General features: G+C 32.4%; 1 protein-coding gene across 1 annotated transcript in view; it reads right to left on the bottom strand.

The window, feature by feature from the left end:
- Positions 1-627: 627 nt before the first annotated feature.
- LOC107441350 (uncharacterized) overlaps positions 628-10436 on the bottom strand; it is a 41210-nt gene continuing 31401 nt past the window's right edge. Inside the window, exons 3-5 of the mRNA XM_043040592.3 lie at positions 6236-6367; positions 3681-3831; positions 628-1016 (exon numbers count right to left, since the gene is read on the bottom strand). Of these exons, the coding sequence (XP_042896526.1) occupies positions 980-1016; positions 3681-3831; positions 6236-6367 (320 nt within the window). The 3' untranslated portion in view covers positions 628-979. The remainder of the gene's footprint in view (positions 1017-3680; positions 3832-6235; positions 6368-10436) is intronic.

The raw sequence follows: 10436 nt of genomic DNA, 5'->3' as shown, positions 1-10436 counted from the left end.
GCTTTGTGACTAACCATTCAACTCAAGGACTGTAAACTAGACACAGGCTTAATTACATTATCAGACATGGATGCGGTAGTCTATTTTATAGTTATATTGTTTAACCTTTCCCTTATGCCTAATAAATTATCGGTGCTTAAATGGAAATTATCTTAACTTTTTTTAAAGTGAGTGATAATATTGAATTTCGATAATCTTTGAAGATGAAGTATTCTATTTAACAAAAGTAGCAAAATCAGGTGTCTGTAGCAGTAGTGTTAAGTTATGTCGAGTTTAAACCATATTCAATCCAGAAAGGATCGAGTATACTTAGTGGTATGTAAACTAAAACAAAAAATGTGAATAAAGCACAAATGATAATACATAAATGGACATACTAATGACCTTTATACACACTATTTTTTGCTTTTACCATATTCAATGTTAAGAGTCGTACTATAGAACAATTTAACAGCAATATCCGGCCTTAATTTTTATGTATTATTTTAAATGGGTTACTTGAGAGAAATTATGGACTGCGGATAAAGAGAAAATGTTTGAAGTCTGATGAAATCCTATCATAGTTAGTCATAATTCAAAAATGCTTTGTAAAAACACTGTAATTTTATGCATATTAATTGCAGATTATATTATAATAATATTTTATTGAAATCTAAAGTAATAATAGCATTGCAAAAAAAGTTTCAAATGCTAGAATAATACACACCAAGTTCGTCCATAAAAAGCTAGTTCTTCAATTCACATGATTTTTTTTTTGCCTCCAGGTGCACCAATAATAAATGCGAGATTCACATGGAAAGTATTCTATATATATAACAATATTTGTTCTAACAAAAAAGTACAAGTTACAAAAACATCAAAGGGGTATACAACAAGCCTTATTACATGATACATATAATGTAGGAATCACTAAATCAAAACTTTCCTTCCATTTATTTCATATATCCTCTTGGAGAGAAAGTTTGATTGCCCATTTATCTTATTGATGGGCAGTGCGCAGGATATCCCACAGGTTCCTGAAAAGAAAATCAGATGCAAATTATGGCATTTTACTTGTATGCTAAAAATATGTTCACCGCATGAGGCTGAACTAGATCAGTAAACCTTCAGCATTTCACAAATTGTGTTATCTGATTGCTAATAGCATCAAAGTACGTCCCATTTCTTTTCTGTTGCAATGAACAACTGCATTTTGCATTGGCTTGAAGATAAGTTACCTTTAAATGATGTCAGCTTGAACATCAGAAATTATTCGTCAACGCAAGTGTTTAGTGCATTTAAACATTTAATTAAATTGAAAAATTAAGTGAACCTTGCTATAAGCGACAGTTTATTTAAGGAATTTAGATTCAAAAATTCAGTAGATGAAAGTATAGTCAGAGATATATTATTACACTCAAAGAAATGATTATGCTTATGTATGAAAAATTTATATGCTTTTGATATAATTTTTTCTGGTTAAGAGGACTCTATAGTTCGTTCACCAGGAGTTGGCACTTGACTTCACCTCCTCGGAGCTCATTTCAGCGCTGACGTAAGAGGAGAAAAATCTCTGCGCTTGAAAATGAGACAACCATTAATGCGCGCCAAACGCAAATAGCGAATTTTTTTCAGTCACTTACTTCGCTTTATCATATTATACCTTTTGTTACTCTAACTAATTAAATATATTTTAAATTTAAAAACTGTAGTTTCCCAGCAAAATGTCTCAAAAAGTACAAACTATTCACTCAAAAGAGATAAATATCAAATTTATGAAATATTTAATGCTAAAAAAATGCACATGAAGATTGCGAATTAAATATTTTTGTCATACGATCTCCAAATAGCAACCTTGTTCAGGATTGTTCACATCCTTCTCCCAAAAATAGCTAAATAGTATCGTCGAATACCACCTGAGGAAGGTGGAGCCAAGTGCCAACTTCTGGTGAACGAACTGTACCCTTGCAATCTTGGATTTTTAATTTTTGTTTTGATGTGCTTATGCAGTCTACAAAATTTTGATTATGTATTATTTATAGACAGCGTAATACCCTTTAAAAAAAGGTAGAAAATAAAGGATCATAAGATTCGGAGAAAAAGATCTTGATAATTTTTAAAAATTCTAATAATTTTCCCTCAAAACTTGAAAGCAATAATACGATGCGTTTTGTGGTGTTTAGTAAATAATTTAAAGCTGCATGTTTCTTAGATTTACCCCTCCCCCCACCAAATTGAAAAATATATATAATTTTTTTAATAGTTTACAAAAGAAATAAAATATTTTAAAATTATTTAAGGGGGCATATACACCTAGGTAGGTCGGAAAAATCGATTTTTTTCCCATCTAACTGAACGTTCATCACTGTTTCAAGAATCATAATCCAAAAGATTAAAACGAAATTCGTCATAGTTTCATTGCAAACATTAATAATGTTGAAGCGCTTCAACAGGTTTAACGAAAGATTGTATAAAGGTGAAGATGGGAAACTCGTAACTAAAATCTGGCACCATGCTTGAATTATTTATGTATTTTTAATTATGAAAAAAATAAATGAGAAGACTAGCTTTAAAAACCCCAGTTTTTTTTTCAAAAAAAAAAAAAAAAAAATATCAGGAAAAAAATTTTTTATAACAAAAATTTATTGTGTGGGGGGAGGATCTGAATCTATGACCGCCCCCCCCCGGAAAAATTTCTAGATCCGCCCCTGCGTTGATTACTAATGTTCAACTCCGTAGCCTTATAATTTTGAAACAATCCAGAAGAAAAGGAAACTCCCAGATCAGTACCCCAGAGGTATTGATTTGTTATGGGAATATGGAGGACTTTGCGACTCGAGAGATTTAACATGCATCAGCCACCATTTACTACACGGGGAGCCTACGCCCGGCCTGGGATCGAACTCACGAACTGGACATAGGCACAGTGCCCTACCAACCAGGCTATCCTGGCCCTTGTTTAATTTTATAGAACATTTTTAAAGTTAAAGCAAAAGAAAACTTGAGGAAAAAAAAGAAGTTTTTTTCTTATTTTTTTTTCTTTAATTTTTTATAAAAACGCCCATATATCCCTAAATATTTATGCTATCTTACGAAATTTTGTGCAATCATTGCATATAGTATAACCAAAATTATTGTGACAAGTTACAAATTTATTGCTAAATTTGTTTTTTTTTTTGGCATAGGGTGTTTCTTTTTTAAACACTATTTTCCGATTGTAATTTATTGTCGTTCCCGTTTCCTCAAGCCTATAAGAGCTTTAAACTTTATTAAGAATTGATATCGCGTAAAATAAACATTTCTAAATTTAGGCAATGATTCTCAAAGTATTTTTTGAGAAGGATAAAAAAAATGTGTTAGTATAAAAGTGTTTTCATTATTTTGTCTCTACAATAAATATTCACCATCGGTTTATTTTTGAAAATTAAATAAAAATGATTAATAGCATATTTAGAATTTTTCCACCCCTTCGATAGTTGTGAGTTCGGATAGGAGAGGAAGGGCCTTCTAAGAAGCTGTTCTGATATATTTGTGAATCAACAAATCATATAAAATTATTTGCCAAGAAGTTGCTACATTAGCTAGGTCCATGACGATTGCAGCTTTTAGAGGATGAAAATCCATTCACTATATCAAAAGTTACCCTAGATACTTCGCTTATTTCCTAGTATATATTTAGAATCGAGAAAAATGTTACTTACTTGACCTGAGGGATGTTGAGGACATCCCATCCAGCCGAGGCACTCTCGTTGTTCTTCTGGAAGGCATGTGCAGCATACAGATTGTATTGTCCCCAAATGCTGTTCATCAATTTGCTGTTGTAATTGGTAAGTAGCTCAACGGCATCAATTCCTTTAAAGAAGAAAGTTTCAGTAAGTGATAATAACATTCACAATCCGAGATAGTTATAAAGCGGTGGTTGCAGCGTATTCTATAAATAATTTATTTTTTTTAGGATATGCTGTAGGCTGTAACCTTTTTTTTTATAGTACTTTGTTTTAATATAAATTTTTATCAGTTTTAGAACTAAACCATGACCTCCTACATCAGAAAGCCTCCACACGGTTTTTTATTTGTAGTTTGCGCAGACTATTTAAAAAGTGAACCATTAGTGCGCATGAACACAAATTCTATTTTATAAGTAATTGAGAGCAATTTATCATATATATTTGAATCTGATTAGTATATATATTGATTATATATACAAATCAGTACAGATCATTATGATCAGCGATTATATATACTAATCAGTATCAGTACAGATATGTATATATTGATTAGTGGTTGACAGGTAAATTAGACAGACCTATTTACATACCTGCCAACTTTTAAACACATTTGGCGTAAAATTTTATTTCATTATTTAAAGTGGTAGTAAAATGTATGCTTTCTATATATTTCTTGCATTTATAAACTTAATTTATAATCTTTTTGATTCACCACTATTTTTAAAAAAATTAATCTAATTATATTTAAATAAATTATTATAATTATTTTTTGATAGTCCACATGTTTATCTTTATTCTTTGATAGTCCATTGGGGAATATCATCATCGAAAGGATTAAAAGTTGGCAGGTATGCAATCATATTCATAAATTAAACAAATTTTGAAAAATATATTTGCTACCACTTTATTACTTTTACTAGATATTCTATTAAATGTCTCATTCGTAAACTGAGTTACCTTCATAGTGATCTGATCAGACAACCTATAAGAAACCGTGTGGAGGCTTTCAGTTATAGGAGGCGTTGACTACATTCATTCCGAATTTGAACATAGGGCTTCTACCATATCTTTCCATCTCACTCTATTTGTCATCAGGTATTTTGCCTCCCTCCATGTCTTTCCTATTGTTTCCAATCAATACCTCCTAGAAGTAGAAAGGCCTCAGCACGGATCAATTTAGTAGTCCGATGTGAAGTAGTCAACTGCGAAGTAGACGAAAAATAAGTTGTTGTTGTTGTTAATTTACGTCGCACTAGAGCTGCACAATGGGCTATTGGCGACGGTCTGGGAAACATCCCGGAGGATGATCCGAAGACATGCCATCACAATTTTGATCCTCTGCAGAGACGATGGCACCTCCGCTTCGGTAGCCCGACGACCTACACGCGAAGTCGAGCACTTTACGGTAGAACAGTTTAACGAGGACCAATACCGCACACCCTCGGTCCCTAAGCAGTCTGATCCAAGTGATCACCCACCCGCACACTAACCGTAGCCAGTGATGCTTGACTTCGGTGATCTGCTGGGAACCGTGTCTTAACGATCAGTCCACTGCGGGACACGAAAAATAAGAAAGAAGTCATTACGTTAGGGGTACTAAGCTGCGCAGTGGTTGAAAATACAAAATATGTCATTACGTTTGGACTACTGAGGGATATTTATGGTAACCCGTGCTGAGGCCTGTTCTTTCTAGGAGGTGTTGTGTGTTGTTCCAATTCGCTTACTATCGTCCCGTGCTAAGTATTTTTAGGTCTTCCTCTTTTTCCTACCTATTGCCCTGAAGGTTCCAATCAAAAACTTGTGTTACTTTAAATTTTTCAGGTTTGTGTAAAACATGACCAATCCATTTACGTTTTTTAGTTTCCAGTTCAATCTGTTTCCGTTTTGCTTTTCCAAGGATTTCTGAAATACAAATTTTAAGGAACAACTCGATGCACAAGATTTTTGTTTAACTGTTCATAATAAATAGTTGAATTTTTTTCATGTTATTTTTATTGAAGTGCCATGTCTCATGTCCATAGACAGCTTTAACTTTAATTGTCAACATGTCCGAGCAAATTAAAAATCTTGTACAGTCAAAAAAAATCTTGTTTCACAAAGAAATAGATGAAAATGTATAAGAATTCTCCGTTCTTCATTTTATGTTTTAGTTTAATTAATTATTTTTTCTTTTATAGGACACTGCGATCACTCTAAAAAGACGCATTCACAATAGGTTCCTGATACAAGAAAAAGAAACTGAATTTTAAACTTTCTCACTATTAATCAGTTTCTTTGAATTTGCAAAAATATGCAATTTAGGTTTAATAGCCTTTTGATCGTGAGTTAAAGGTGATGTTGATAGCAAAGAACTTTATAACCTGCTTATTAAAAAAAATCTGCTACCATAGTTTAATTTTTACAATATTTTGTGGATTTTCATAATAAGGCCTACATATAAAGCGTTCATAGTTAAAATGATCAAATTGACAAAGTAACAATTCGTGACACTCAGTTTACAGAAAGGAAGTGAGAAAAAAAAATATTACCGAATGAGGTTTGCCGAAACAGCTTCTCAGTTGGTGGTTCCTCGTGAGTTTCTTCATCACACGTAAATTTCGCTTTCATATGTTCATGTATTTTTGAAGCACTGTGTGTTGCAAGTGGGATGGAAGCCATTTCTGTAAAATTAAATAGGAATAACTGATAGATTGTGCATGTATGTATAAAGTACATTAATACCTGAGCTTGATTAAGACTTTCAACGAGTGAGAGGGGTCATGAGTTAAAAATAATACATATTACGTAGAGAGGCATTAAAAATTAGGTACTGGATGATGCTCTATTACAGCGGTTCTCGAATACTGTTCTGCGAAGTTCTGAGAGTAAAGACTGATTTTTACCTCACAGTAATGAATTTAAAATCTGTATTTATAACTAGATCTAATTAATAAGCTGTTATTTATTTGGTATTTCATTTCTCTTTATGAAATTAAAATAAAATGTTAATAAAAAAGAAATATATATATTTTTTGTGAAATTATTATTTTTCCAATTACAATATCTCGAATAAATTATGAAAAGGACCTGCATTTATGAAAAACTGCATTTGCATTTCCATCGAGCTTTTTAAATAAAAAAAATAAAAAAACTAAATTTGTCAATAAAGAAATATGTTTCCCTGGTAACCATTTTCAACGTTTATAGTAGTTCTTTCAGCTTTCATTTCATTGAACACTATAATTTGGCTTAGTTATTTTATTTTCAGCTAATGTATTTACACCAAAAACAAATTTTAAAATATATTATATACAGGTCTAAGAGTGCGAATTCAACTGTCGGATATAAAACCTAATTTAAGACTACTAATAAGCAAAATTATAGAAAAATTTGGGTAGACTATATTTGAGGGTGCCCCTTGATTCTTGCCAAGTTGTGATCGTGGTTGATCGCCAAGCTGGGTGATGGTGAAACCCAATCGTGATTCTAATTGGTTTATTTTAGCTTTATTTTTAAATGTTCAACGGTATATGTAATTTCAGAGGTCCGTTAGTTCTACGTTGGATACCGGCTGGTAAAGTTACTTTTGCTTCTGGTCAATAAGATCGAAGGTATGTGGGCAGTCATAAAAAGGGATTTAAGAAAAAAATGTCACCGCTAGTCCGGTATAACAGACGCTATTTTCGATTCGTATTTATGTGGCGATGGAGGTACACAGATTCTATTCATGATAAATTTAGACAATATCTAAAGGCCTGGTTTCTTAGGACAGGACGCCGTCAGCTGGAAATCAGCGCTAACCTCTGATTGGTCTATTTGTGAGTTTGATAATATACGTCATCGAACGCTCATCTTGAACTACAATTGCCGTCCAACTCAACTGCAGTTGGATTACAACGTGACGTTAACCACAGAAGCAATGGCGGACAACATCCAACAGCACATTGAAATCAGCAAAGATTTTGACTTTGACATTAAACATAGCTTCTTCATTAAGCATAGCACTCTTCATTTACCTCAGCTATAATGTGTTTTTTCTTGGACAAAGTCATTATTTGTTCTCTAAAACACTGGTCGACAATCACAAAATCAATACAAATTCAAAATAAATATTTGTTTACGTTATTAACGCATGCGTAATGAGAGATAATGTCTGCGTTGGACCGACTGCTTACGCTGAGCTAACAAAAAAGTATTTTTTTGGAGTCAGCTCTACGTCAACTTTCCGCTGACGCCCAGATAAGGCGCTAGTTCTAAGAAACCAGGCCTTGAGCTAACAAACCAGTGTTTTGTTGGCGTCAACGCGACGTTGACGTCCCGCTGACGCCCAGATAAGGCGCTTGTCCTAAGAAACCAGACCTTAACTGTTATTAGATAATTCTGTGCAACTAAATATGAGAATATTAATGAAGGAGTTGTTTTTTGCCTTTTCTTTCTGCGCCTACTCCATTAATTTTTGCTTCGATTCAAAATCCTTTTAATTGGGTTTATTAATTTTGCTTATATTGGGTTCATTGCAAGTTTTAGCCAATGTTTTGTTGAAGTTTTCCAATGTTTTATTGAAATATCACTATGTTTTGGCCACCATTCCTGTTACTACTGTGTTCCGCGCTAACAGGAATAGCTCCAAACATAAGTGGCCAATTTCGCCAAGGGACACCCTCAAGTATATTTTTCCCGAAAAATTCTATTGCTCTTATTAAATATTTTCAAAATAAAGTAGTTTTTTTTATAGTTTTAAAGTAGTTTTTATTACTCTCGCAGTAGTTTTTATATACTTTATTTTACATTGTTTTCATTACTTTATTGTTCACCAAAGTAAGGTTCCACCGAAAGAAGATTATTTAGGGTTCCATAGCCGCTGCTCTATTAGCTCTTGCGGTTATTAACCCCTGCTTGAACACTGTATCGTATACTGCATTACTTATTACAGCAAATGCAAATTTACACAAATCCCTTTGTTCTAAAGCAAGTCAAATACAAGGTGTAAGTGATTTCTGAAGTAAGATATACAGTCGAACTTCTATATAACGAACTTCCCTATTACGAATTGCTCTATTTTGCGAATTTTTTCAAGAAACCAAGAACATTTTGGAAATTTCTTCGTGAAATTACTTCCAAATAGCGAAGTGAATTTTCTATTTAACGAGCTTTTCTTTGAGATCCACTTTCCGTATTTCCGTAAAATTTCCGAAAATTTTAAACTTGCTAGAGCATTTTATGGGGGAAACGCTCTTGAACTGATTTTCGAAGCCACTTAACTTTTAGAGAAAGTAGTAAAATCCCTTTCCTTTTATTTTTTAAACTAAAGAACGTATGTGGTAATGTATGTTTAATATTACTTTTATAATAAATGCAGATATAATTTTACACACAAATTTAGCTTCTTTTAGTTTAAAATATATGTAGCATGATAGTGTAACACTGGATAATGTTTTGCTCTATTCTTTCTTTCTATGCAGATTTCTTTTATGGTTAAGATTTTTAAAATAAATAGTAGATACTACTTTGCAAGATGAAGGTGTATTAATTGCTATTTTAATTATGTCTACTGTTTATGAATTTAAAACCTGTTTTCTGTCGTTTAAGTATTTCAAAAGATGACTTTCTCTTTAACGAATTTTCTATGTAACGAACTTATTTTCTGGATTTAGCGACTTCGTTAAATAGAGGTCTGACTTAAATTGAAGGGCTTGGTAAAAATTATAGACAAATAGAGATGTCCTAGCTGCTGTAACTTGAACGTATCTTTATCTTTCTATAACTGTCTCTCAATCTGCATTTATTGGTTAGTAACAGCTACAAAATTAATCGAGCGGGGAAAATGCATTATTGCCATTAATGGCTACAAGACGCAAACAATTAATGGATGGTTGGAGGAAAACTGATCTAGATCAGACTTGCAGATTGGTATTAACCCCTTAACGATCGGTTAATTTTCAAGAAAACGGTCATAAAAATGCCTATTTTTTTTTATCCCTGAAAATTTTATAAAAAATGTGTATGAACAATATATATATATATATATATATATATATATATATATATATATTCATTTTTAATTTTTTTTTTAGGTTGAAATTTTATAAAATTACATTTTTAGGATAAGCCAACATTCAGGGTTACTATGAATTAATGTTGGTTTTCCAGCAAGCAAGAAAAATTTAAAAAAATATGTGTTTTAAACATTAAAAAATAATTTTATTAAACTTACGTGTAATATAAATAAAGATTAATGATTTTTTCTTGTGTGATAAATTTCAAAGCATGAGAAGCATAGGCCAACGTCACCATCTGGACAGTAGTACCGACTTTCCTTCCTACATCTCTTATTGTTTTTATCTCTTTTCTACAATTACCTTAAAAAAAACCTGGTACTGCCATCTGGTATGCAAAATGAGAAATAAAATGTTTTCCTGGCAAAAGAAATAAATTAGTTTTATTCTTATTGGCGCGTTACTGCTGAACACTCCAACCCGGAAATTTCACGGGAGCGAGAAATAGAGGGCGAAACCTCACCCCGTCTTTTTCACGGGAGCGAGAAGAAAGGGGTTAAGTTACATTTTAGTGAATAAGGGAAGAAATAGTTTTAAAGTTAATAAATTGCTCTATTGTGGCTTGAAGGGTGGTCAAGCTGATCGCCGAAGGTGGCAAATATAAAAATATCAGATGAAAAGTAATGTAATACTCCACCTAATATAAGAATAGATAAGCTATAATCGTAAATCGCACTTTTAAGTTTCCATATAG

The sequence above is a fragment of the Parasteatoda tepidariorum genome, chromosome 5 (assembly GCF_982258835.1).
Source record: "Parasteatoda tepidariorum strain Cologne lab strain chromosome 5, Ptep-v5.0, whole genome shotgun sequence".
Taxonomy (NCBI): domain Eukaryota; kingdom Metazoa; phylum Arthropoda; class Arachnida; order Araneae; family Theridiidae; genus Parasteatoda; species Parasteatoda tepidariorum.
The sequence above is the reverse complement of the archived record's forward strand: the minus strand, read 5'-3'. Positions and strand labels throughout refer to the sequence as shown.